General features: G+C 52.5%; 4 protein-coding genes across 4 annotated transcripts; 2 read left to right on the top strand and 2 right to left on the bottom strand.

The window, feature by feature from the left end:
* The first annotated feature begins 5,734 nt into the window (after positions 1-5,734).
* On the top strand, positions 5,735-8,061 carry LOC134524682 (feather keratin 1-like). The gene is made up of 3 exons (XM_063354878.1): positions 5,735-5,819; positions 7,345-7,373; positions 7,780-8,061. The coding sequence occupies exons 1-3, from the start codon at positions 5,735-5,737 to the stop codon at positions 8,059-8,061; spliced, it is 396 nt and encodes a 131-aa protein (XP_063210948.1).
* Positions 8,062-13,769: 5,708 nt separating this feature from the next.
* LOC134524309 (feather keratin 1-like) lies at positions 13,770-14,084 on the bottom strand. The gene has a single exon (XM_063354211.1). The coding sequence runs from the start codon at positions 14,082-14,084 to the stop codon at positions 13,770-13,772; it is 315 nt and encodes a 104-aa protein (XP_063210281.1).
* A 4,233-nt stretch (positions 14,085-18,317) lies between these two features.
* LOC134524308 (feather keratin 1-like) lies at positions 18,318-18,611 on the top strand (the record flags this gene model as incomplete). Its single annotated transcript, XM_063354209.1, has 1 exon — positions 18,318-18,611. A coding segment is annotated over one exon (294 nt), but the record flags the coding sequence as incomplete, so codon positions are not given.
* Positions 18,612-21,853: 3,242 nt separating this feature from the next.
* LOC134524680 (feather keratin 1-like) lies at positions 21,854-23,437 on the bottom strand. Its single transcript, XM_063354877.1, has 2 exons — positions 23,405-23,437; positions 21,854-22,135 (listed from the first exon to the last, which is right to left on the bottom strand). Exons 1-2 carry the CDS (start codon positions 23,435-23,437, stop codon positions 21,854-21,856), a joined length of 315 nt encoding a protein of 104 aa, XP_063210947.1.
* Between the last annotated feature and the right edge of the window lie 3,515 nt (positions 23,438-26,952).

The following is a 26,952-nucleotide window of genomic DNA, read 5'->3' as shown; positions in this document are numbered from 1 at the left end:
AGCTCACTTGGCATTGAATCAGACTAGGCATGCATAGGGCAACAAGAAAGACATCTTCCACATAGGTTGCCACCAGTGAGGAGTGGTCAAAGACAGCTGCAGAGCTGAACAGGGCAACTTCAACTGGGGACAGGGATTACAGGACAGGGCCGAACTGTGGACAGAGCTGAACTCACTTTGAAGTCAGGGAATGACTCTGAGGACTGGAAGAAAGGCAACTGGCCTCCCGTCTTCAGGAAGGGCAAGAAGGAGGACCCACGGGAGATTCTCCATCTCCCGGCACAAGAAAAGAACATGGCTGCAAAACAGTCAAAAGCTGCTACGAGGAAGAACGTGGGAACTCAGACTGAGCTCCTTTGCAAGCATGTGACTGTGCAGGTCTCGGGCTGTAATGAATGCCTGAGTCTGGCACTGCTCCCACAGGGATCCAGAGACACTGTGTGTATACGGTGCGATCAAGTAAATGATCTGCTCAGGACGGTGGTTGAACTGAAGGAAGAGGTAGAAAAGTTAAGAAGTATTAGGAATTGTGAAAATGAAATAGATTGGTGGAGCCATACCCTGAGGCAAAGGCAGCAGGAAGAGGCTCTATCAGAAGTGGATGACCCACTTCCCTCCTGTCACCAGGCAGAAGGAGAGGACTCAAGGGATAAGGGGGAGTGGAGTCAGATCCCTCCTCGGAGAGGTAAGCGAAACCTCTCACGGCCCCCCTCACCATCCCAACTGCTCTTACGTAATAGGTATGAGGCTCTGGAAATTGAGGACCAGGCGACTGAGGATGGAGAAGCTGATCCATCCAGTGAAATGCCCAGTGCTGGTCACTCACCCCCACGCCTCAGGACGTCCTCAACAAAGACAGAAAGAAGGGTTATTGTAGTAGGTGACTCCCTTCTGAGAGGAACAGAGGGCCCTATCTGTAGACCGGACCCATCCCACAGGGAAGTCAGCTGCCTCCCTGGGGCCAGAATTAAGGACATACGGAGGAAACTCCCTTCCCTGGTCCAGTCATCAGATTACTATCCGCTACTGATATTTCAGGTAGGCAGTGACGAAGTAGGTACCAGAAGTCTGAGGGCAATGAAGAATGACTTTAGGGCCCTGGGACGGCTGGTTAAGGGATCGGGAGCACAAATAGTGTTCTCCTCTATCCCACCATTTGCAGGGGTAGACGAGGGGATAAATAGGAGGAGCCAGCAAATTAACTCCTGGCTCCGTGACTGGTGCGTCCGGCAGGACTTTGGCTTTTTCGAACATGGGCTGATCTACCGGAAACCAGGCGTGCTGGCATCAGGCAGGGGAAGCCTAACCCAAAGGGGAAGAAAGAGACTGGGACAAGAATTAGCAGGGCTTATTCATAAGGCTTTAAACTAGGTTTGATGGGGGATGGGGACGAAACCAGGATCACAAAAGCGGTGCCTGGGAGCAACATAGCAGTGCTCATGGGTAAAAGTGATAGCAAGGTCTTGCAGCCTGTCTCAGCGATGGTGGGGGATAGTGAATTGTGTGGCAGCATAGACACAAGGAGTAGTGATAATTTGGTAACTGCAGTAGTGTCTGAGAATGATCAGGTGCAAATCAGGGCCTGTCCCCCCAAGAAAGTGGCAGGACAATTAACCCAACTGAAGTGCATCTACACTAATGCATGCAGCATGGGGAATAAGCAGGACGAGCTGGAGGCCATCGTGCAGCAGGGAAACTATGATGTGGTTGCCATCACGGAAACGTGGTGGGAAGACACACACAAGTGGAGTGCTGTAATTGATGGCTACCAGCTTTTCAGAAGAGATAGGCAAGGGAAGAGAGGTGGTGGGGTGGCCCTTTATGGTAGGGGCGGTTTTGAATGTCTAGAACTCAACGGTGTGAATGACAGTGTTGAGTGTGTGTGGATAAAAATTAAGGGGAAGGCCAACAAGGCAGATATCGTGATGGGAGTTTGTTATAGACCCCCTAATGAGGATGTAGAAACCGATGAAGTATTCTATAAGCGGCTGGCAGAGGTCTCGCGATCATCTGCCCTTGTTCTTGTGGGGGATTTCAACTTCCCAGATGTCCGCTGGGAATACTACACAGCAGAGAGGGAGCAGTCCCGGAGGTTCCTGGAGTGTGTGGAAGACAACTTCCTAACACAGCTGGTGAAGCAACCTACTAGGGGAAGTGCCCTACTGGACCTACTGTTAGTTAACAGAGAAGGTCTTGTGGGGGATGTAAAGGTTGGAGGTCGTCTTGGGCAGAGTGACCATGAAATGATAGAGTTTTCAATTCTTGGTGAAGCGAGGCGGGGAGCCAGCAGAACTGCCACCTTGGATTTCCGAAGGGCAGACCTTAACCTGTTTAGGAGCATGGTTGAGAGTGTCCCTTGGGAGGCAGTTTTGAAGAGCAAAGGTGCCCAGGAAGGCTGGTCATGCTTCAAGCAGGTGCTCTTAGAAGCACAGGAGAAGGCCATCCCCATGTCCCGAAAAACGAGCCGACGGGGAAGAAGGCCAGCCTGGCTAAATAGAGAGCTTTGGCTGGACCTCAGGAAAAAAAGGAAGGCTTACATTCTCTGGAAAAGGGGCTTAGCAACTTATGAGGGTTATCAAGATATAACAAAGCTATGCAGGGGGAAGATTAGAAGGGCCAAAGCTCAATCAGAACTCAGCTTGGCCACTGCAGTTAAAGACAACAAGAAGAGATTTTTCCAGTATATCAACAGAAAAAGGAAGACTAGGGAAAATATAGGTCCACTGATGAATGAGACGGGTGCCCTAGTGGTGGAAGACACAGAGAAGGCAGAGTTACTGAATGCCTTCTTTTCTTCGGTCTTCACTGATAAAGCTGTGTCTCACGAATCCCATACCCTGGAGGCAAGGGGGAAGGTCGGGAGAGAGGAAGACTTTCCCTTCGTTGAGGAGGACCGGGTCAGAGACCACTTGGCCAAGCTGGACATTCATAAATCCATGGGCCCTGACGGGATGCACCCGCGAGTGCTGAGAGAGCTGGCAGATGTTATCGCTAGACTGCTCTCCATTGTCTTTGCAAGGTCATGGGGAACAGGAGAGGTGCCTGAGGACTGGAGGAAGGCTGACATCACTCCATTCTTCAAAAAAGGCAAGAAGGAGGACCTGGGGAACTACAGGCCGGTTAGTCTCACCTCTGTCCCTGGGAAGGTAATGGAGCGACTCATTCTGGATGTCGTCTCCAAACACGTAGAGGAACAGGAAGTTATTGGAAGTGGTCAGCATGGATTTACCAAGGGCAAATCATGCCTGACCAATCTGATAGCTTTCTATGATGTTATAATGGGTTGGCTGGATGAGGGGAGAGCCGTAGATGTCATCTACCTTGACCTTAGCAAGGCTTTTGACACTGTCTCCCATAACATCCTCATTAGGAAGCTGAGGAAGTATGGGCTAGATGAGGTGACAGTGAGGTGGATCGAGAGCTGGCTGTGTGACAGAACTCAGAGGGTTGTGATCAGCGGCACAGAGTCCAGTTGGAGGCCTGTAACCAGTGGTGTCCCTCAGGGGTCAATACTTGGTCCATTTTTGTTCAATATATTCATTAATGACCTAGATGAGGGGACAGAGTGTATCCTCAGCAAGTTTGCTGATGATACCAAGCTGGGAGGGGTGGCCGACACTCCAGAGGGCCGTGCTGCCATCCAGCATGACCTGGACAGGCTGGAGAGCTGGGCAGAGAGGAACCAAATGAGGTTCAACAAAAGCAAGTGTAGGGTCCTGCACCTGGGAAGGAAGAATGCCAAACACCAGTATATGTTAGGGGCGGACACGCTGGGAAGCAGCTCTGAGGAGAAGGACCTGGGGGTCCTAGTAGACAGCAAATTATCCATGAGCCAGCAGTGTGCCCTTGTCGCCAAGAAGGCCAATGGCATCCTGGGCTGCATAGGGAAGAGTGTGGCCAGTAGGTCAAGGGAGGTCATTCTCCCCCTCTACTCTGCACTGGTGAGGCCACAACTGGAGTACTGTGTCCAGTTTTGGGCTCCCCAGTTCAAGAGGGACAGGGAACTACTGGAGCGAGTCCAGCGAAGGGCAACCAAGATGATTGGTTGGGACTGGAGCACCTCCCTTCTGAGGAAAGGCTGAAAGAGCTGGGACTCTTTAGCCTGGAGAAGAGAAGGTTGAGGGGGGACCTGATTAATGTTTACAAGTATCTAAAGGGTGGGTTTAAGGAGGACGGAGCCAGGCTCTTTTCAACGGTTCCCAGTGACAGGACAAGGGGCAATGGGCACAAGCTAGAACATAGGAAGTTCCATTCAAACACACGGAAAAACTTCTTTACGGTGAGGGTGACAGAGCACTGGAACAGGCTGCCCAGGGAGGTTGTGGAGTCCCCTTCTCTGGAGATTTTCAAGACCCGCCTGGATGCAGCCCTGAGGGATGTGCTTTAGGTAATCCTGCTCTAGCAGGGGAGTTGGACTAGATGATCTCTAGAGGTCCCTTCCAACTCTGAAGATTCCATGATTCCGTGATTCCGTAAGGACAGGCCGGTCAGCCTCATCTCAATCCCTGCAAAGGTGATGGAGCAAATCATCCTGGAAGCCCTTTCCCAAGATTAGAGGACAAGAAGGTGACTGTGAGGGGTCAGCGTGGATTTATGGAGGGAAAAGCAGGCCTGACCAACCTCACGGCCTCCTTTGATGACGTGCCTGCCTCCGGTGATTGCAGGAAGTGCAGCAAATGTTGTTGATCTCATCTAAACAAGGCTTTTGATGCCATCTGCTGTAACAATCGTTCCAAACCAATGGACAAAATACAGGCTAGGGAAGAGGGCAGTGCAGGGGACTGAAATCTGGGATGGCTGCTGGACTCCAAGGGTTGTGATGAGTGTCACAAGGTCCAGCTGGATGCCACTAACCCCTGGTGCCTTGTAGGGGTGCATCCTGGGGCCAGTAGTGTTTAACCCCTTTATGCAAAGTCCTACAGTGAGGGAGGAAGAATTTGCTGCCCCACGACAGGCTGGGGCCAGTGGCCTTCCAAACAGCTTTGCAGCAGAGGATGTGGCTCCTGAAGGACACCATCAGACAGTCGATGCCCATGTGGAAATGGCATCCAGCAGCATCGGGGTTGGATTAGAAAGGCAGTTTCTATCAGATTGTGGAAGGTTATCCCTCTTGTATGTTCAACACTGCTGAGAAAACAGGTGCCATGAACAGGAACTCTCCAGTACGAGAGAGGCACGATCACACTGGCATGAGCCCAGCAAAGGACCATGAAGCCCTTAAAGCGACTGGAGCCCCTGAGGCAGGAGGGGTTGTGAGAGGTGGGGTTGTTCACCCTATAGGAGGCAAGGCCCCGGCGCACACCTCATAGCAATGGGTAAAAGGGCTGATGGGAGGGAGTGAAGAACATGGAGCCAGACTGTCCTGAGTCCTACCCAGTGAAGGCACAAAAGGTAACAGGCACATATTGAAATACGGGAAATTCCATGAAACATAAGAACAGACTTTGTGAGTTTGCTCAAGCACTGCCTGGGGTGACCTGGACAGGTTGTGGCTTCTGAGTCCTTGTAGGTATTTGGTCTTGACAGGACTTGACCCTGAGCCTCCTCCAAACGGTGACTGTGCTAGATAATCTCCAGAGTCCCCTTCTAACCTCAAGGATCCTGTGATTCTCTCATGGGCAAAAGATGACCGATGCACAGCCACCCCTAAGAAGGAAGAATTGGTTGGGAACATTGGAACCAAGGGCACCCTTGACTGTCACATGAGAAACACCGGAGTTCAAGACTTGATGACATGATGGCAGGAAGGAAAGCGAGTAGCAGAGTACAGCCCTTGGACTTCAGGCATGCCAACTACAGCCTTGTCAGGCAGTTGGAAGGTAGGATGCCATGTAGGCAGTGGTGAAGCACAAAAGAGCTCAGAAAAGCTGGAAATGCCTTAAGCACCTCATGGTCAAAGAGGAAGAAGGTCCAGGCCAATACACAGGCAAAGAAGCAGAGAATTTGAGAGCTGAAAGAATGGGCAAAAGGCCTCATCTTCCCAGGCAAGCAGACCGGGCTGCAGTGAAGAGCTCTCCTGAAAGCTCAGCAGAGGGGAAGAAAAGATTTCAGAAAACACCTCCCTACTGCTTGGGACTCATCGCTGTGTCCCATCCAGCATGTCTTCTCCTGGGCATTAGGGCTTCAGCACACCTCCTTTCTCATACACCAAAAGTCTCCTCAGCCTGGAGAACAACCAAGCACCACCGAAGAGCAAGGAAACTTCATTTTCCCAATATATGAGGGCCGTCAGGACCCTGCAGTGCCATGTGCCTCAGGATGCTCAGGGAAGGGATTGGATCAGAAGGGCCAAAACCAGCTCTCAGACTATGTCAAGGAGACAGTACACTTCCCTGCCCTGCAGGCAAGGAGGGAGCTGGGACGCATCCCAGCAGGGCAAGGGAATGCCTTCAGTAGGCAAGCTTCCTGGAACAGATGCTCCCTACCCATGGCTTGGCCGTGTGTCAGCCTTTTGATGCGAGGCCAAGCCAGGAGTGTGTGCTGTCTGCAGGCCCATGTCCCACGCAGGGCTGAATTGCCCGGCAGCCAGGGCAGTTCCATGCACATCCAGGGAAAACTGAGCACAGGGCTGTAGCCAAGTACACTACTCCAGGCAGCCCCAACGGCCATTGCCCTCATTGCCTTGTTGCTGGCAATCCCACAGCTCAGGGGATTCGCAGGATGGTCAGCATGTTTTGGAAAAGTGTCTCCTGCTGGTCAAGGTCCAAAGCATGTGGCCAAAGTATGTGTTGGTTTGAGGAGAGTGGGAGGAACAAGGCACTGTCCCAAGCCCCAACACACGCCTCTGGTAGTGAGGAGGGACCTGACTCCACAGGGCATGTTGAGGAATCACCACGTTTGTGAGGGCAAAGTTGTCCTTCGGCAAGCCTGCTGAGGGCATCGGTTGGGGACTCCATGAGACTGCCATGAGAGAGGGTGGCTTTACCAAACTGACAGAGGCAGGAGAGGACTGCACTGGTGGGAGGTTATGTGCAACTTCCTGCCAAGGGGGTGGAAAACAACCTCTCCAGATTTCCCCAGACCCATGGCCCCTGCCTGCACAGACCCCTCCAGAACTTGGAGCCCATCTTTTGCCCATACTTATGTGTTCCTGCCTGGGATATCCTTGGGCCTTTCATCTCAACACTTAAAAGGAACCTCTGAGGCCTGACGGTCATGTCAGAAATGAGGAAATGAAACGCAGCGTTGAGGGAAACCAAAACAGAACGTGTGCCATTAGGTAGCATATTTTGCTTTGGGGGTGAGTCTGATGGAAAATTACTGCCCGCATGCAGTGAGTGAGCACCTGGGGCAGTGCGGGAGCAGTATAAAAGGGGGCCCTTCTCCTTACTCTCTCATTCACAGCTCTCCACCTCCATCTCCTTTGGAACAAGGTGAGTCTGAAGCCCTATCTCCTTTTCCTCTTCTTCCTTTCTTAGCCCATATTTGCCCATTTGTCCCATGAAGGTTCTTGGAACTGCTTCTCATGGGAGAGTGAAGGGGGCATGGAGAGAGGCTGGGGCTTGGGTGAATTGAGATAAGGGCTACACAGTTCTTACTGGACTTGGTCGTTCTTGGTGGGGAAAGTGGGCTAAAGGGAAAGAGAAATCCGTGGTGCTCGCCACACAGCCTACAGCTCTCATCCCCAGTTTGGCTTGGCTTTTGTCGCTTGTGATGGAGTGACAGGCTTCTCTCCCCCCAGCCCTCAGGCTCTGATTCCCCCTGCTCTCTCTCCAGGTGCACCTCCAGCCCCAAGACATGTCCTGCTACAACCCGTGCCTGCCATGCCAGCCCTGCCAGCCCTGTGGCCCGACCCCGCTGGCCAACAGCTGCAATGAGCCCTGTGTCAGGCAGTGCCAGGACTCCACCGTCGTCATCGAGCCCTCCCCTGTGGTGGTGACCCTGCCCGGACCCATCCTCAGCTCCTTCCCGCAGAACACCGCCGTGGGATCCTCCACCTCCGCTGCCGTCGGCAGCATCCTCAGCTCTGCGGGAGTGCCCATCTCCTCGGGGGGCTTTGGCCTCTCCGGCCTCTCTGGCTTGGGCAGCCGCTACTGCAGCACAAGGTGCCTCCCTTGCTAAATCTGCTGGCGATGGCCCGGGAGAAGTCTCCCAGGGACCCGCAAGAAGTTTCAGGACTAGGGATGGAGCATTGTGGTCTTGCTTTCAGAAGGGCTGAGCAACCCCAGCGACCCTTGCAAAAGGACAGGACTTGCCTTGGCACTCAGAAAGCGTGGACCATGCCTGCCTTTCCCCTCTTCCACTCTCTCCTTTGCCTCCCGTCTCCTTGTTCTCTTGTGCTGCCCTGGGCTGTGAGCCCCACAGAGCCAGCCTAGGCAGGACCTGCTGGCCCTGCTCCCTCTCTGGGACAGGCAGTTCGACACCTGGTGGTATCTCCGCCACAGCCATGGGGCACCGACTCCTGTCTGCCCCGGTTGCTCCCTGAACTGAAGACTCCACTCAGATTGGCCTTGTTTCCCTGTTTTGACTCATTAAAGTTCATCTGCATCCCAGCCCATGCCTCTGTGTCATCCTTGTTCCTGCAAATGCTCTCACAAGATGCCCAGGGAGAGAGCTGGCGCTCAACCATGTTCTGGTATGGAATTGTTGGGCATGAATATTCAGTGACTGGTAACAGGATTGTATAGGGTCTTCCTGGGATGAAGTTAAGTTTCACCATATTAGCCCTCCGACTGGTTCCTTGTAGTTGCAGCTAGAACGTTGTTGATAATCCCATAAATATTTTGGGGGTTGCAGGCAGCGCTTGCCCAGCAGCGTCCCTGTCTCTCCAAAACCCTCTCCGAAAGGCCAGTAGGCTAAGGGTGTGCAAGAGGTTGGGAGGGGACATAGGCAGGGCAGCAGACCTAAATTGACCAATGTGATAGTCCATTACATATGACTTCATGCTCAGCAACAAATGCTAAGAGAAAGGAGGTTGATGGGGGAGGGAGAGGCATTCATTATTAAGGTGTTTGTCTTCTGAAGCAACCGGTAAGTTTACTGTGATCCTGCTTCCCAGGAGTGGCTGGACATCACCTGCTGCTGGCAAAGTAGAGAATAAATTGTTTTGTTTTGCTTTCATTCCACACACTTTCCTTGCTTTTCTTCATTAAACTGTCTTTACCTTGTCCCACAAGTTTTAAATCTTATTTTGTCCCTCCTTTCTGGCTGAGGAAGGGTAGTGACAGAGCACGTTGGTGGGCACCTGGCAGCCAGACAAGGTCAACTCATCCCAGTCTTTTTGGTGCTTAACCTGAGCTCGAGACAACGGCATGTTTGAATTGAGCTTGCTGTAGCTGTAGCAGTTCCTAATAGACGGGTTTCTGAGTGGGTCACAGAGTTTTCTTTGTAGAATGGTAGAATCTTAGAATGGTTTTTGTTTGAATGGACCTTAAACATCACCGAGTTTCAATCCCCTCCCATGGGCAGGGACACCTCCCACTAGACCAGGTTGCTCCAAGCCCCGTCCAACCTGGCCTTGAACCCCTCCAGGGATGGGGCAGCCACAGCTTCTCTGGGCAACCTGGGCCAGGGGCTCACCACCCTTAGAGTGAAAAACGTCTTCCTGATATCTAATCTAAATCTACTCTCTTCTAGTTTGAAGTCATTACTAATTGTCCTATCACTACATGCCCCTGTAAAAAGTCCCTCTCCAACTTCCTTGTAGCCCCCTTCAGATACTGGAAGGCCGCTATAAGGTCTCCCCGGAGCCTTCTCTTCTCCAGGCTGAACAACCCCAAGTCTCTCAGCCTGTCTTCACCGCAGAAATGCTCTTGTCCTCGGATCATCTTCGTGGCCTTCTCTGGACTCACCGCAACAAGTCTATGTCCTCCTCATTTTGGGGAGCCCCAGAGCTGGATGCAGTACTCTGGATGGGGTGTCACGAGAGCGGAGTGGTGGGGAAGAATCCCCTCCCTCGACTTGCTGGACTTGCTTCTTTTGATGCAGCCCAGGCTGCATCCTGGGATGCAAGCATGCATTACCATTTCGTGTTGATCTTCCCATCCACCAACACCCCCACGCCCTTCTCCTCAGGGGTGCTCTCAATGCATTGTCCACCCAGCCTGTATTTGTGCTTGGGATTGCCCCGACCCAGGTGCAGGACCTTGCACTTGGCCTTGTTGAACTTCACATGGGCCCACCTCTCAAGCATGTCCAGGTCCCTCTGGATGGCATCCCTTCCCTCCAGCATGTCAACCACACCATGCAGTTTGATGTCATCAGCAAACTTGCTGAAGGTGCACCCAATCCTACTGTCCATGTCACCAACCAAGATGTTAAACAGCACTGGTCCCAGTACTGACCCCTGAGGAACGCCACTCATCATTGGTTTCCATTTGGACATCGAGCCGTTGACCACAACCCCTTTGAGTATGCCCAACCTGACAGTTCCTCATCCACCGAGTGGTCCACCTGTCAAATTAATTTCTCTGCAATTTAAAGAGCAGGATGTTGTGTGGGAGTGTCAAATGCTTTGCACAAGTCCAGGCGGATGATGTCTATTTGTCTCCCCTTATCCACCAATGCTGTAACCCTGTCATAGAAGGTCACCAAATTTGTCAGGCAAGACTTGCCCTTGGTGAAGCCACATTGACTCTCACCAGTCACATCCTTATTTTCCATCTGCCTTAGCAGAGACTCCAGGAGGATCTGCTCCATGACCTTGCCGGGCACAGAGGTGAGAGTGATCGGCCTGTAGTTTCCTGGGTCTTCCTTTGTTCCCTTTTTGGAAATGGGGGTTACGTTTCCCCTTTTCCAGTCAGTGGGAACTTCACTGGATGCCATGACTTTTCAAGTATAATGGAAAGTGACTTAGCAACCTCATCTGCCACTTCCCTCAAGACCCGGGAATGGATTTCATCAGGTCCCATGGGCTTGTGCACCTTCAGGTTCCTCAGATAGTCTTGTACTTGATCTTCAGCTACAGTGGGTGTTTCTTCATTCTCGCAGTCCCTGCCATGGCCCTCTCTGACTTGGGCGGTGTGGTTAGAGCCCTTGATGGTGAAGACTGAGGCAAAAAAGTCATAGGGTACCTCAGCCTTCTCCATATCCCCGGTGACTAGGCTTCCTGTTTCTTCTGGAGAGGGCCCACATCCTTCCATTCCAACACTCCAGTCACAGGAGCCATCCTACCACGTCTCTGTAATGCCAATGAGATCATAGCCCTGGAGGCTCTTGTTTGTTCCTGATGCTACGTGCATTTGCATAGAGGCACTTAAGCTGGGTCACCGTTGAAGCTGACTTACTGCCTGGAGTGGTTGCAGTTCCTTCCTGCTGCTCTCAAGGTGGCCTTCCATTGAGGTGTTTTATCCATGTTTCCCTGTTGGCTCTTATTTCCTCAGGAGTCCCTGGCTCATCTCCATCAGATTTCGAACGTGTCCAGCACATCTCGGAGCAACAGTTTGAGGGCCCTCGCTAGCACCCCATCCCTCTAACCTTGGTGTGTCATCCCTTGGCTTGTCACGTACAAGCCTGATAATGCCCCCCTCCCCCATCAAGTCTAGTTTAAAGCTCATTCAATGAGCCCCACTAGCTCATGAGAAAAGACCCTCTTCCATCTTTGAGAAAGATGAACCCCATCCGACGCCAGCATCCCACTATCTAAAAGCCAAAAACACAGAGCCATGTATTAACAGTCTGAGTGTGTCTGTTTCTTCCAATGCTGCTGACTGCAACTGGAAGGAGAGAAGAAAAAATAGCCTGCACCCCAGATTCTTTTACTATCTCTCCCAAGGCCCTGAACTCTCTTTTAATATCACCCTTGGGCAACTTGTTGCTTCTTGCTGCATTGCTTATCTCTTTATCTGTTTGAACTTGGAACATGTTCACAGAACCAAAGGCTATGGGCTTTGCCCTGGCATTGAGGCCCTTACTGTGCTGGGGGAGGTGTCTTGTGGAGGGGACGAAGGAATACACCTCCTTCTTCCCATACAGGACTGATGTGGGTTGTTCTGTTGCGCATGCTCCTGAGGGCTTGTTCACCCTTATGTGAGGTGTTTAATACTACTAATTAACACTGTTAATTAGAGGGGGTAGGCAGCTGCTAAGAAGGGGCCGTGCAAGAAGGCTGTCAGTTTAGTTGCAGTGTGGTTGCCCCATCATGTGGGGCAAGAAAGCAGAAGAAGTGTTAGAGAAGGGCCAAAGAATAATTCTGATTCTTCTAAAAGGTGGATTGGCCACCAAAAGAAGCAAGGTCAAAGGAGGTGCACAGGAGATGTGGTTCTTGGCAGTAAAATGGCAGGGTGGACATCGTTACATGCGTATGGATGTGATCAAGAAGATAACAACTGTATCCCCACCAATCTGGCAGCAAGACAATGTAACCCACCACAAGAAAGATTTTTAACTGCCTCTGTGTGGACATTCCTTCTGCAAGCACTGTGGCAGCAGTGGTGAGGAGAGCGTTGGTCTGGGTGTGTGGGGGGCACATGGGAAACCTTTACCATTCCCAAAAGGAGGGGAGTGTGGGACACAGTGCAGTGGGCCCCCTTGGGGCACTGTCAGTTGCAGGGGAGGAAGGCATCCGTGACTCCACCAGAGCCCCTGTTTGTCAGGCACAGCTTTGTTGAGCCTGTGCCCACACGCTCTCTCTTGGCCTCAGTGCACTTGCTGTGGAAGAGGACCACGGCCACTGCTGATGTCAGTTGCGGAGCCCTGGAAGCCCTGGGAGGGCATTGGCCCCTCAGGCTCCTAGAAATAGTCAGCTGGGAAGAAGAAGAGAAAGGGGGCATTGGTAGCAATTCCTCTTGTCCTTGCTGCTGCTGTGCTGGGGGAGGAGGCTCAAGCATGAAACGACCCCCGAGGGGCAGAGAAGAATTGACAAAAGAGTGGTGACATGCCATATAACATCACAGTCAACAATCAAACTGTGAGTAGGGCCCTGATCATCAGCCAGCTTGGTAGAACCCAGCCATGTATCCCCACGTATCCTTCAGCCACTGACAAGCAGCAGCTTAAAAGCAGGGCCAAAAAAGGCGCTTTTATGGTAACGCCATCAAAACAGGTGTGACACTCAGCACTGTTCCAGACACCAAGGACTGTCATCAGCATCTGGACTATATGATCAGGAGCATAGCCAAGAGACTGATGTCAAGTTTTGTCTGTAATGCAAGAAGGACCTTGAACAAATGGAGCAAATTCAGATGAGGGTGGCCAGAATGATGAGAGGACTGTAGCACTGGCTTGGGGAGGAGAGATGGAAACGTAACTTCATCCCAGGAAGACCCTATACAATCCTGTTACCAGTCACTGAATATTCATGCCCAACAATTCCATACCAGAACATGGTTGAGCGCCAGCTCTCTCCCTGGGCATCTTGTGAGAGCATTTGCAGGAACAAGGATGACACAGAGGCATGGGCTGGGATGCAGATGAACTTTAATGAGTCAAAACAGGGAAACAAGGCCAATCTGAGTGGAGTCTTCAGTTCAGGGAGCAACCGGGGCAGACAGGAGTCGGTGCCCCATGGCTGTGGCGGAGATACCACCAGGTGTCGAACTGCCTGTCCCAGAGAGGGAGCAGGGCCAGCAGGTCCTGCCTAGGCTGGCTCTGTGGGGCTCACAGCCCAGGGCAGCACAAGAGAACAGGGACACAGGAAGGAAAGGAGAGAGTGGAAGAGGGGAAAGGCAGGCATGGGCCGTGCTTTCCGAGAGCCCAGACTGGCTCCGTCCTTTTGAAGGAATGTTAGCGTTCCTCAGCCCCTCCAAAAGCAACAGCACAATGCGCTGTCCCCAGTCTGGTACCATCTTGTGGGTCCTAGGGGGCCTTCTCCATGACCATTGCCAGCAGCTTTAGCAGGGGAGGCACCTTGTGCCGCAGGAGCGGCTGCCCAAGCCAGAGAGGCCGGAGAGGCCAAAGCCCCCGGAGGAGATGGGCACTCCCGCAGAGCTGAGGATGCTGCCAACGGCAGCGGAGGTGGAGGATCCCACAGCGGTGTTCTGCGGGAAGGAGCTGAGGATGGGGCCAGGCAGGGTCACCACCACGGGGGAGGGCTGGATGACGACGGTGGAGTCCTGGCACTGCCTGACACAGGGCTCATTGCAGCTGTTGGCCAGCGGGGTCGGGCCACAGGGCCGGCATGGCAGGCATGGGTTGTAGCAGGACATGTCTTGTGGCTGGAGGTGTACCTGGAGAGAGGGCAGGGGGATGTCAAGCATGATGGGTAGTTGAAGAGCAGCCTGTTACACCACTACAAGCTGGAGACAGAACGCCTGTGGGTTTCTTATTCCCCACAGCCTAAAGGAACTCTGCCAAGAGCGACCAAGCAGAGGGAGGTCTCTGCCTTGACCATTGCTCACCTCAGCTAAGACCCCGCCTCTGTTCATGCTAGAACTTCTGCCCCCTTCACCCTGCCGTGGTACGTAGTCCCATGACTCAGTGTAGGACACAGGGGCAAATATGTGCTATCCCAAAGGATGAGAAGGAGGAGGAGAAAGGGCTTCAAACTCACCTTGTTCTGAAGGAGATGGAGGTGAGAGGAGTGAATGAGAGAATGAGGAGAGGGGCCTGTTTTTATACTGCTCCTGCACTGCCCTAGGCAGACAGTCACTGCACGCGGGTAGCAATTTTCTATCAGACTCACCTCCAAAGCAAAATATCCTACCTCACGGCACACCTTCTGTTTGGGTTTCCGTCAACACTGCCATTTCTTTTCCTCATTTCTCAGATGCTTGGTTCGCAATGCAGGCTTCTTTCATGTGCCGGGATGAGAAGCCCAAGGATTTCCTGGGCAGTGTAAGGCAGGTGTGTCCCAAGCGTAGGAGTGGTACGTGCAGGTAGGGGATGTTGGCTTGGGGCAGTTAAGTGATGTTGTTAGCAACTCCCTTTGCAGGAAGAGGCCCAGCTCTGACCTGTGCTGCACATGTCAGCAGAGCACCAAAAGGCTCCTTGTCCTTAAGGACTTGCCACATACTTCTTTCTCCTCCGTGTCTCTCGGCTCGCTCCAATAGTCACTGGCCATTGTATTTCCTGGTGGCCAGGCTGTGCCAATGGTTTTGGCTGTTTTCTTCTTGATGCCCTTTGCCCTGGGGAGAACATTCTCCAGGCTGTTTGAGTATGAAGTGTTTGGGTTAGGAAAGTCAAAGCTCACCTGGCATTAAACCAGGCAAAGCATGTGGAGGGCGACAAGAAGGTCTTCTTCTGGGTAGGTCAGCAGCAAAAGAGAGGCTTGGGAAAAGGCTGAACAGGGCAGCTTCACTAGGCACAGGGGTTACAGGAAAGGCAGAGGTACTCCAAGAGTTCTTGACCTTGGTCTTTACTGGAAGGAAAGCCACTGTCATTCCAGTCTTCAGTGAGGGGACCGGAGCACCTCTCTTATGAGGAAAGGCTGAGACACCTGGGGCTATTCAGCCTGGAGAAGAGAAGACTGAGAGGGGATCTCATCAATGCTTATAAATATCTAAAGGGCAGGTATCAAGGGGATGGGTCCAGGCTATTTTCAGTGGAGCCCAGTGACAGGACAAGGGGAAATGGGCACAAACTGGAACATGGGAAATTCCATCTCAACATGAGGAAAACCTTCTTTAGGGTTCCAGGGCATGGGAACAGGCTGCCCAGAGAGGCTGTGGAGTCTCCTTCTCTGGAGATATTCAAAACCTGCCTTGATGCAATCTTGTGCAAAATCCCCTAGGTGAACCTACTTTGGTGTGGGGGGGTCAGACTAGATGATCTCTAGAGGTCCCTGCCAACCCCTACCATTCTGTGATTATGTGATTTACTGTCGAAAGATCAGGCTCCTGATATTCCTCGGAAAGTATGGAGCAGGAAAGCCTTCCCCACAGTAGAGGAGGATCAAGAGTGGGAACATTTAGATAGAGTTGATGGACAATAATGCAGCCAACCTGATGCCATACCCCTGAGGGAATTGGCTGGTGTCACTACAAGGCCTCTCTCAACTCCCTTTGAATCAGGGAATGTATTTGAGGAGTGGAAGAAAGGCAATGGGCCTCCTGTCTTCAGGAAGGGCACGAAGCAGGGACAGGGTGTGACGGGCCAGTCAGCCTGGCACGAAGCGGAGCTGGCTGCCACTCTCTCCTGGTGCCTTGTAGGGGTCCAGACTGGGGCCAATAGTGTTTAACTCCTTTATGCAAAGTCCTGCAGTGGGGGAGGAAGAACCTCCTTCACCACGTCAGCCTGGAGCCAGTGGGATTCCAAACTGCCTTGCAGCAGAGGACGTGGGTCCTGGTGGACAGCATGAGACAACTCACACCCATGCAGAAATGGTGTCTGACAGCATCCTGGGTTGTATTCGGAAGGGTTTTTTTAATCAGACCATGGAAGGTAATCCATCTTCTCTGCTCAACATGGCTGAGACTGTTGTCCCAAAGCGGGGTTGTTTACCTCGTGCAGAAGACAGAAATACACACCCTTAATTATACTTGGTGGTTAGTACCTTATCTTAACAATTTCTATTGGTTAGCATAGTCTCTCGCTTTCATTTAAAGTTACAAGGTCCTTTAATTGATGTGCACATGCTCCAGCAGCATGGCGGGGATAGTCCAATTCAGTCTCCAATTGCGTTGGTGGTCATGATCTCCCACTGCCACCTTTACCTTTCCCCCAGTTACTGCAAATTTTTATTGACTTTATTCCTTATCCAGCAGTTGTCTGGTTTTCAGCTGGTTTCGGCACCTCCTGTGGAGGGATGTTTCCTCGTTATCAGCCTTTTCTTCTTCAAGGGTATCTTCATTAGCAAGGCATTTATCTTTTATACCAAATGTCTAGTTTCACAGGGCCTTGTGACCTTTTTACAGCTCTTTGTTCTTACATAGTGAGAGATTCTACCTTCTAAAATATATTTTACCTTTTTAAAAGTACATTCCACCTTCTTAAAGTACACCAAGACCACAACTGCTGTCCAGTTTGTGGCTCCCCCATAGGCCAAGAAAGGCATGGTCATACTGGCATATGAAAGCCCATAAAGCAACAACTGGAACTCCCTGAGGCAGGAGGGGCTGTGAGAGTTGGGGCTGTTCACCCTGTAGGAGAGAAGGTCCCGGGGTACACCTCATAGCAATGGGTAAAAGAGCTGATGGGAGGGAGTGAAGAACATAGAGCCAGACTGTCCTGAGTCGTATCCAGTGAAGGAACAAGAGGTAATAGGCACATATTGAAATACGGGATATTCCATGAAACATAAGAAAATACTTTGCTAGTGTAGGGTGCTCAAGCACTGCTTGGGGTGACTTGGACAGGTTGTGGCTTCTCAGTCCTTGTAGGTATTTGGAGCTTGACAGGACTTGGCCCTGAGCATCCTTCAAAGGCTGAGCATACTTTGAGCAGGGACAGTTGGACCAGGCAATCTCCAGAGGTCCCTTCCAACGTCAAGGATCCTGTGATTCTGTGATGGGCAAAAGACGGGTGTTGCACAGCTGTCCCTAAGAAGGAAGAACTGGTTGGGAACATAGGATTCAGGGCAGCCTTGCTTGAAAGACATGTGTAACAGAGAGCTGAAGACCGGAAGACAGGAAGGAAACCAAGAAGCAGAGTCCATAGACTTCGGGCGTGCCCACTTCAGGCTACTCAGGCAGCTGGTACATAGGATGACATGGATTCCAAATTCCCCTGCCTGCACAGGACCCATCCAGCACAGTCTTCTGCCTGTATGGATGTGTTCCTTCCCAGGAAAGACCAAACTACCAAAGCTGACACAATCCTGCACAGGGTATCCTTGTATGACTCATCCCGGTAATGAAAGGAGCCTGCGAGGCAGACACAGAATGTCAGAAATTTAGAAATTTAATGACAGAGTTGATGGAACCAAAACACAACCTCTGCCATTTGGTAGCCCACAGTGCTTTGGAGCTGAGTCTGTTGGAAAATTACTGCCCGTGTGCAGTGACTGTGGGCCTGGGGCAATGCAGGAGCTGTATAAAAGCAGGCCCTTCACTCTCTCATCCACTCCTTTTACCTCCGTCTCCTTCGGAATAAGGTGAGTCCACAGCCCGTTCCCCTCCTCCTTATGTTCTTCCAGTGTATCTCGCATACCTGCGCTTTTATCATATGCTGGGTGTTGGAGTAGCTTCTCATGGAAGTGGGAAGGGGGTAGATGACGTGGCACAAAAAGAGGCTGGGCTTGGATGAGATGTATTGTGAGCTATGGGGTAGGCAGGGACCTCCCTGTGCTCGGTCAATCTTGGCAGGGCTCTTTTGACTCAGACAAAGTAGAAGAACGTGAGCCTCTCTAGAAGACCTCCAGCTCACATCTCCAACTCATGTCTTGCCTCCCTTGTGGTGAGATGACAGGGTGCTCACCCACCCCTCATGCTTTCTCCTCCCCCCTCTCCCAGGTGCACCTCCAGCCCCAAGACATGTCCTGCTACAGCCCGTGCCTGCCATGCCAGCCCTGCCAGCCCTGCGGCCCGACCCCGCTGGCCAACAGCTGCAATGAGCCCTGTGTCAGGCAGTGCCAGGACTCCACCGTCGTCATCCAGCCCTCCCCCGTGGTGGTGACCCTGCCCGGCCCCATCCTCAGCTCCTTCCCACAGAACACCGCCGTGGGATCCTCCACCTCCGCTGCCGTTGGCAGCATCCTCAGCTCTGCGGGAGTGCCCATCTCCTCTGGGGGCTTTGGCCTCTCCGGCCTCTCTGGCTTGGGCAGCCGCTCCTGCGGCACAAGGTGCCTCCCCTGCTAAAGCTGCTGGCGATGGCCCTGGGGATGGTCCCCAGGGACCCACAAGGTGGTACCGGATTGGGGACAAAGTTTTCAGAGGGGCTGAGTCAACACAACACCCCTTGCATTAGGACGGGGCCAGCCTGGGCTCTCGGAAAGCACGGCCCATGCCTGCCTTTCCCCTCTTCCACTCTACTTTCCCTCCTGCGTCCTTCTTCTCTTGTGCTGCCCTGGGCTGTGAGCCCCACAGAGCCAGCCTAGGCAGGACCTGCTGGCCCTGCTCCCTCTCTGGGGCAGGCTGGACACCTGTCTTGATCTTCACTGTAGCCATGGGGCACAGTGTCTTTTCTGCCCTGTTGCTCCCTGCACTGGGAACTCCACACAGAGTGACCTCATTTCCCTCTTATGACTCAATAAAATTCTGCTGCATTCCAGACCATGCCTTTGTGTTGTCCTTTCCTGTGCACATGCTCTCACAAGATGCCCTGGGAGAGACATGTTGTGCAGGGGTCTGTGACAAGCGGTGGGACATCACATCAGGGTTGGAGGGACCGGGTGCTAGGAAGTGCCTTCGACCTGTTGCCCCAAGGCATGCTGGGGATGGTGGGGATGCTACATCACACCCAAAATCTTATGGAGACGACTCATGGGCTCCTGAGATAGTCCAAGTCAGCAGGGAAACACCTGAGAAAAACCCGAAGGGGTGCTTCCCTAAGAAGGCATCACAGCCAACAGCCTGGCTGAAGTGCCTCTACACAAACACAAGCAGCATGGGCAGCAAACAGAAGGAGCTGGAAGCTACCGTGCTGCTGGAATGCTATGACAGAGTGGCCGTTACTGAAACCTAGTGGCATGAATCCTATGACTGGAATGTGGTTATGGATGGCTACAAACTGTTCAGAAGGGACAGGTGAGGAAGGAGGGGCGGAGGTGTTTATGTCATGGGTATGTTATCTTTAGGTGTTCCTATGTTAAGGAATGGGTAGAGTGTGAAGAGATGTCCCTAAAGAATAGCCAAAAGGAAGTCACAAGCTTATGGGTAGGAATTAGACTCCGAGGCAAGAAGGGGAACCTTGTGGTTGGTGTGTACTACAGGCCGCCTGATCAAGGGGAACCTACTGATGTAGCCTTCTTCCTCCAGCTACAGGAGGCATCGCGCTCCAAGGCTCTCGTCCTGCTGGAGGATTTCAACTACCCCGACATGTGCTGGAAAAGTAACACGGCAAGCTGGAGATGATCCAGCAGGTTCCTGGAGTGCCTCGACGATAACTTCCTAAGACAGGAAATAGACAGCCCTACCCGAGGGGATGCGATACTGGACCTCATAGTCACCAATGCAAGCGAGCTCATCGGGGATGTCAAGACTGGAGGCAGCCTGGGCTGCAGTGACCATGTACTGGTGGAGTTCACAGCCCTAAGGGATACGTGTCAGATGAGGAGCGTAGTGAGGACCCTGAATTTTAGGAAAGCAAACCTCTGGCTCTTCAAGGAGTTAGTCAATAGGACCGCCTGGGAAACGGTCCTCAGGGACAAGGGGGCAGAAGAGAGCTGGCAGATCTTCAAGGACACTTTCCATAGAGCACAAGAGGTCTCGATCCCCAGGTGTAAGAAATCAAGTAGGAAAGGGAGGAGACCCAGTATGTCTGAGCTGGGACCTGTTGGTCAAACTAAAAGGCAAGAAGGAACTGCACAGAGAGTTTAAGCAGCATCAGGTGTCCTGGGAAGGGTACAGGGATGCTGCCCGGTTATGTAGGAATGAGGTCAGGAAAGGCAAGGTGCAGCTGTTGCAGCCCATAAAGCCAATAGTACCCTGGGATGCATCGAAAGAAGTATGGCCAGCAGGTTGAGGGAGGTGATTCTCTGTTTCCAGTCTTCTCTCGTTAGACCCCATCAGGAGTACTGTTCCCAGTACAAAAAAACTCATAGACCTGTTAGAGCACATCCAGGGAAGGGCTACAAAAAGGGTCAGAGGGCTGTAACTGCTCTCCTATGAAGAAAAGCTTCAGAGGAGAAGGGGGCTGGCGTTGTTCAGCTTAGAGAAGAGAAGGCTCTGGGGAGACCTTGTTGCTGCCTTTCAATATATAAAGGGGACTTACAAGGAAGTAGAGAGACTTTTTATCAAGTCCTGTAGAGATAGGGCAACAAGCGGCAGTTTTAAATTGAAATAGGGTAGATGTAGATTGGACACAAATTTATTATGACGTAGGCAGCAAAACACTGGAAAATGTTGCCCAGAGAATGATGGGATGCCGCATCATTGAAGTGTTCAAGGTCAGGATCAACAGAACTTTGAATAACATGATTCAGTGACAGATGTCCCTGCCCATGGCAGGAGGGTTGAACTACATGATTTTTAAAGGTCTCTTCCAATCCAAACCATTCTCTGGTTCTATACTATGGTTCTATGCAAAGGCAGCCCTCTGCACTGTGTCCCTCCCTCTGAGAATGCTGTGGTTAGGATAGGTTCTCCTGGCATCTCCTGGGAAGCTAGTGCCTGTGTCATCTCAGTACCAGATTCCCTCCTGACAACTTGCATCACAATGTTGAGCTTTCTGAGGAAAAAGAAAAGGTGTGCACAACAAAGTGGATGACAGTCACTGATCTAGATAGAGTGATTCTATCCTGACCCAAGAAGGCAGACAAATTTAGAAACTAGAGGATCACCTGACACATGACTAAGGAAACGCAATGCAAGCCTGCGTTGACAATCACTGCACAACTATCCCCAACAACACCCTCTCAAAACGACCCCTAAGGCACGTATGTCTCCCTGGGCATCTTGGGAGAGCATCTGCTGGGAAAGGATGACACAAAGGCGTGGGCTTGGATGCAGCAGAACTTTAATGAGTCAATAGAAGAATATGAGGCCAATCTAATTGGAGGCCCCAGTGCGGGGAGAACCAGGGGCATTTAAGAGTTTGTGCCCCATGGCCGTGGTGGAGATCCCACCAGGTGTCCACCTGCCTGTCCCAGAGAGGGAGCAGGGCCAGCAGGTCCTGCCTAGGCTGGCTCAGTGGGGCTCACAGCCCAGGGCAGCACAAGAGAACAAGGAGAAGGAAGGCAAAGGAGAGAGTGGAAGAGGGGAAAGGCAGGCATGGGCCGTGCTTTCCGAGAGCCCAGGCTGGCCCCGTCCTAATGCAAGGGGTGTTGGGGTTGCTCAGCCCTTCTGAAAGGAAGAGCACAATGCTCCGTCTCCAGTCCGATACCCCAGCCTGGTACCAGTCTGGGTCCCTGGGGACCTTCCCAGGGCCATCGCCAGCAGCTTTAGCAGGGGAGGCACCTTGTGCCGCAGGGGCGGCTGCCCAAGCCAGAGAGGCCGGAGAGGCCAAAGCCCCCGGAGGAGATGGGCACTCCCGCAGAGCTGAGGATGCTGCCAACGGCAGCAGAGGTGGAGGATCCCACAGCGGTGTTCTGTGGGAAGGAGCTGAGGATGGGTCCGGGCAGGGTCACCACCACGGGGGAGGGCTGGATGACGACGGTGGAGTCCTGGCACTGCCTGACACAGGGCTCATTGCAGCTGTTGGCCAGTGGGGTGGGGCCACAGGGCTGGCAGGGCTGGCATGGCAGGCACGGGCTGTAGCAGGACATGTCTTGGATCTGGAGGTGCAGCTGGAATAGACTGAAGGCAGAAGAAGAGTCTGAGGGGTGGGTAAAGAGCAGACTGTCACGCCACCACAAGGGAGGCAAGACATGAGCTACAGACGAGAACTTGGGGCTGTGTAGGGAGGCACACCGCTTCTTCTTCCCTATGGCCCACAAGTGCCCTGCCACCAGTGACCAAGCCCAGAGAAGTCTCCATATACCACACAGGTCAGAAGACACCTTCTGAGTGTGAGGTCCCAAAAGCCAGCCTCTCTCCATGACACAACTCCATCCCTTCCCTCTCCCATGACAAGCAGCCCCATAAGCAGTCTAGGACAAAGGAGCAGGTACGTGCTGAGAAATCCTGGAGGAGGATGAAGACGAGGAGGAGAAAGAGTAGAAAGGGCATCAAACTCACCTCTATCCCAAGGAGAAATACGCAAGACGAGTGGATGACAGACTGAGAAGGGCCCGCTTTTATATTGCTTCTGCACTGCCTAAGGCCCACTGTCACTGTACGCACGCAGTAATTTTAAAACCGACTCATCTCCAAAGCAAAATATGCTACCTAATGGCACAGGTTGTTTTTTGGTTTCCCTCAACGCTTCCATTACATTTCCTCATTTCTGGCATGCCTGGTCTGCCATGCAGGCTCCTTTCATGTTCTGAGATGAGAGGCCTAATGATCTCCAGGTCCCGGTCATGTCAATTCAGGCTCAAGATGCCTCCTAAGGGCTGGTGGGGTCCACCTGGCGTTGAATCAGACAAAGTACGTGGAGGGAAACAAGGTCTTCTTCCAGGTAGGTCAGAGTGAGACTTGGCCAAAGGCAGCCCCGGCACTGAATGGGGTAGATTCAGTGGGGACAGGGATAGCATGCAAGGCAAAGGTACTCCAAAGGGCCTTGGCCTTGGTCTTTACTGGCAGGATTTGCTGATGAAAGATCAGGCTCCTGACATTCCTCAGAAAGTCTGGAGCAGGAAAGACATAGCTGCAGTGGAAGAGGATCGGGTGTGGGAACATTTAAACAGGTTGGATTGACATGAGTGCAAGCAACCTCATGCCATGCACCTGAGGGAACTGGTTGATGTCACTACATGGCCACTCTGAACTCCCTTTGAATGTCACAGCAGTCAGGGAATGCATCTGAGGAGTGGAAGAAGGGCCAATAGGCCTCCTGTCTTCAGGAAGGGTGTGAAGGGAGAGCCAGGGTACGACAGGCAGGTCAGCCTCACCTCAATCCCTGCAAAGGTGATGGAGCAAATCATCCTGGAAGCCATTTTCCCACAGGAAAGAACAAAAAGGTGATTGTGAGGGGTCAGCATGCATTTACAGAGGGGAAAGCAGGCCTGACCAACCTCACAGCCTCCTTTGATGAAGTGCCTGCCTCCGGTGATTGCAGGAAGTGCAGCAAATGTTAATCGCATCTAAACAAGGCTTTTGATGCTGTCTGCTCTGACAATCATTACAAACCAGCAGAGAAAATACAGGCTAGGGAAGAGGGCAGTGCAGGGGACTGAAATCTGGGATGGCTGCTGGACTCCAAGGGTTGTGATGAGTGTCACAAGGTCCATGTGGTGGCCACTGACTCCTGGTGTGTGTTAGGGGTCCAGTCTGGAGCCAGTAGTGTTTAACCCCTTTATGCAAAGTTCTACAGTGGGGGAGGAAGAATTTCCAAACAGCTTTGCAGCAGAGGATGTGGGTACAGTGGACACCATGAGGAAGCCCTGCACCCATGCGAAAAGGGCACCCAACACCATCCTGGGCTGCATTAGGAAGGTAGTTTCTATCAGATCATGGAAGGTGATCCCTCTTCTCTGCTCAGCACTGCTGAGATGACAATTACCAAGAACTGTGTCCAGTTCATGACTCTACACTAGAAGAGAGGCACCAGCCCAAGCCCAGCATAGAGACACAGAGCCCATGAACTGACTGGAGCCCCTGAGGCAGGATGGGCTGCAAGAGGTAGGGCTGTTCACCCTGTAGCAGAGAAGGCCCAAGGGCAATGGGTAAAAGAGCTGATAGGAGGTAGTCAAGAACACAGAGCCAGACTGTGCTGAGTCCTATCCAGTGAAGAGAAAGGAGGTCCATATAGGTGCTTATTGAAATATGGGAAATCACATAGTGTGAAGGTGCTCAAGCAACGGCTGGTGTTGCCTGGACAAGTTGTGACTTCTCCATCCTTGTAGGTATTCAGAGCTTGACAGGACTTGACCCTGAACGGTTGGACTAGACGATCTCCAGAGGTCCCTTCCAACCTCAAGCATCCTGCAATTCTGTCACAGGCAAAAGGGAACATTGGAACCAAGGCAACCTTGGTTGTTGCATCGGCAAAACACTGGAGTTCAAGACTTGATGGCAGGAAGGAAAGCGAGTAGCAGTGTAGAGCCCCTGGACTTCAGGCATGCTGATTTGGCCTAGTGAGGAAGCTGGTATGGAAGATGCCATGGAGGCAGCTGTGAACCAGAAAGGAGCTCAGAAAAGCTGGCAGCACCTTAGGCACCTCATGGTCCAAGAACAAGAAGGATGCAGACCAATACTCAGGACAACAAACAGACGGCTCAGCAGACAATCTTTGGCTAAGTAGAGTATTCAAGGCAGGTCACCAACATCAAAAGGCAGCATCCTGGAGTCGGAAGAAGCAATGAGCTGCAAAGGAGGAATTGGGTAATAATTCCTAGGCATGCTGGAGTGCTGTTAGGTAAGCCAAACCTCACCCTGCCTTGACTGATGCAAGGGGCATCCAGAGAAACAGGAAACAAGCATCAGGAGCAACATCGACCTCTACAAGAGTAGCCGAAGACCAGCGGAGGAAATGTGTGCCAACTGCTGTCTAGGACAGAAGACTTCCTGAAAGCTGACAGACAGCGGGCTGGGGAAGTCAATGTCTTCTCTCTCTCAATATTCACCTACAAGGTCCCTCAGGCCACAGTGCACTCTGAAAGAGTTGAAGAAAGGAGGGGTAGCCTCCCGGTAATGGGTGGGCATCAAATCAATGAACGCCTGAGAAAGGTTGACCCATACGAGCCAGTTGATGTGCTCCGTAACAGGAATGCATTTTAGGGAGACCTAGACCATCTGGAGGACAGGGCCACAGGAGTCTCATGGCAAGCACAAATGGACCTGCATCTGGCAGGGAAGAACCTCCTCTGGGTAGATCTGCCCCCCGGGGCAGGGTCAGCGATGGAGGGAGACTTGGAGGGTGAAAGGGAATGGGTGCACAGGCCTCACCTACCTGGACAAAGAGACCGGGCCGTGGTGAGGACCTGTCCTGAATGCTCTGCAGAGGAAAAGAAAGGCTTGCAGAAAGCAGCTCCCCACCAGCCGGGACTCACCATCCCTGGGTCCCAGGCGATACATCTTCTCCCGGCACTAGGGCTTCACCGTGCCTCCTTTCCCATGCCCCAAGGGACTCGTCAGCTTGGAGCACAACCCAGCACCATGGCAGAGGCCAGGAAATTTCCCCCAACTCCACAGCAAGCAAGGCCTGACAGGACCCTGAAGTGCCACGTGCCTGAGGATGCTCAGGGAGGGGAGGGGATCAGAGTGGCCCTGTGTTCAAAAACAGCTCTCAGTCTACATCAAAAAGGTGATGCACTTCCCTGCCCTGCAGGCATGAAGGCAGCTGGGACATGTCTCAGGAGGGCAAGGGAAAGCCTTTAGCAGGCAAGCTTCCTGGGACAGACTCTCCCTACCCATGGCGAGTCACACTCTAATTGTGGATTGGCCGTGTGTCAGCCTTTTGGTGTGACGACAAGCCAGGAGTGCGTGCTGCCTGCAGGCTTGTGTCACACACAGGCCTGTTTTTCCCTCCAGCCAGGGCAGCTCTGTTCCTGCCCCAGGAAAACCGTCACCAAGCACTGGGCTGTGCCCAGGCACACAGCTCCAGGCAGCCCCAACTGCCATCGGCCTCAGCCTGACCTTCCTGACAGCACTCCCACAGCTCGAGGGGCTTGCAGGACGGTCAGCATGTATTGGAAAAGTGGCCAGGCCTTTGTGTGGCACACAGGTCAAAGTCCAAAGCGTACAGCCAAAGTGCATGGTGGTGTGAGGAGAGCGGGTGCTGTCCCAAGCCCAAAACACCCCTCTGACCGTGAGAGGTGACTCTACAGAGATTGTTGAGTAATCAGGGCTTTTAGGAGTGCTGCTTTTCCCTTCCACAAGCCTGGTGAAAGCATTGTTTGGGGACCCCCAGGAACTGCCAGAAGAGCAGGTGGCTTTACCAAAGAAATCAATGTCTCCAGGAAGGTGGAGCTTTCATTAGGCAAAGGCATCAGAAATCAGAGGCGCAGCTCACCTGCCTACAGAGGCAACAACCAGTGACTGCTGGAGCGAGAAGAAAGGCAGGCAGAGAGGGAGAAGGATGTGGCATGTCCCCAGTCGCAGGAGCCTTTGGGCACCCAGGGGAGGACTGCATTGGTGGGAGGACAGGTGCACCTTCCTGCATAAAGGGTTGAAAACAACCTCACCCGATTTCCCCAGGCTCACGTCTCCTATCTGCGCAGACACTGCCAGCACTTGGGGGCACATCTTCTGCCTGTGCTGACATGATCCCGCCCTGGAAATCCTTGGGCCTCTCGTCCCGATACTTCACAAGAGCCTCCGTAGCCTAATGGTCATGTCAGAAATGAGGAAATGAAATGGCAGTGTTGACAGAAGCCAAAACAGAACTGTGCCATTAGGTAGCATATTTTCCTTTGGAGGTGAGTCTGTTGGAAAATTACAGCCCGCATGCAGTGACTGAGCACCTGGGGCGGTGCAGGAGCGGTATAAAAGCAGGCCC

This window comes from Chroicocephalus ridibundus, chromosome 17 (assembly GCF_963924245.1).
Source record: "Chroicocephalus ridibundus chromosome 17, bChrRid1.1, whole genome shotgun sequence".
Classification (NCBI taxonomy): Eukaryota; Metazoa; Chordata; class Aves; order Charadriiformes; family Laridae; genus Chroicocephalus; species Chroicocephalus ridibundus.
The sequence above is the reverse complement of the archived record's forward strand: the minus strand, read 5'-3'. Positions and strand labels throughout refer to the sequence as shown.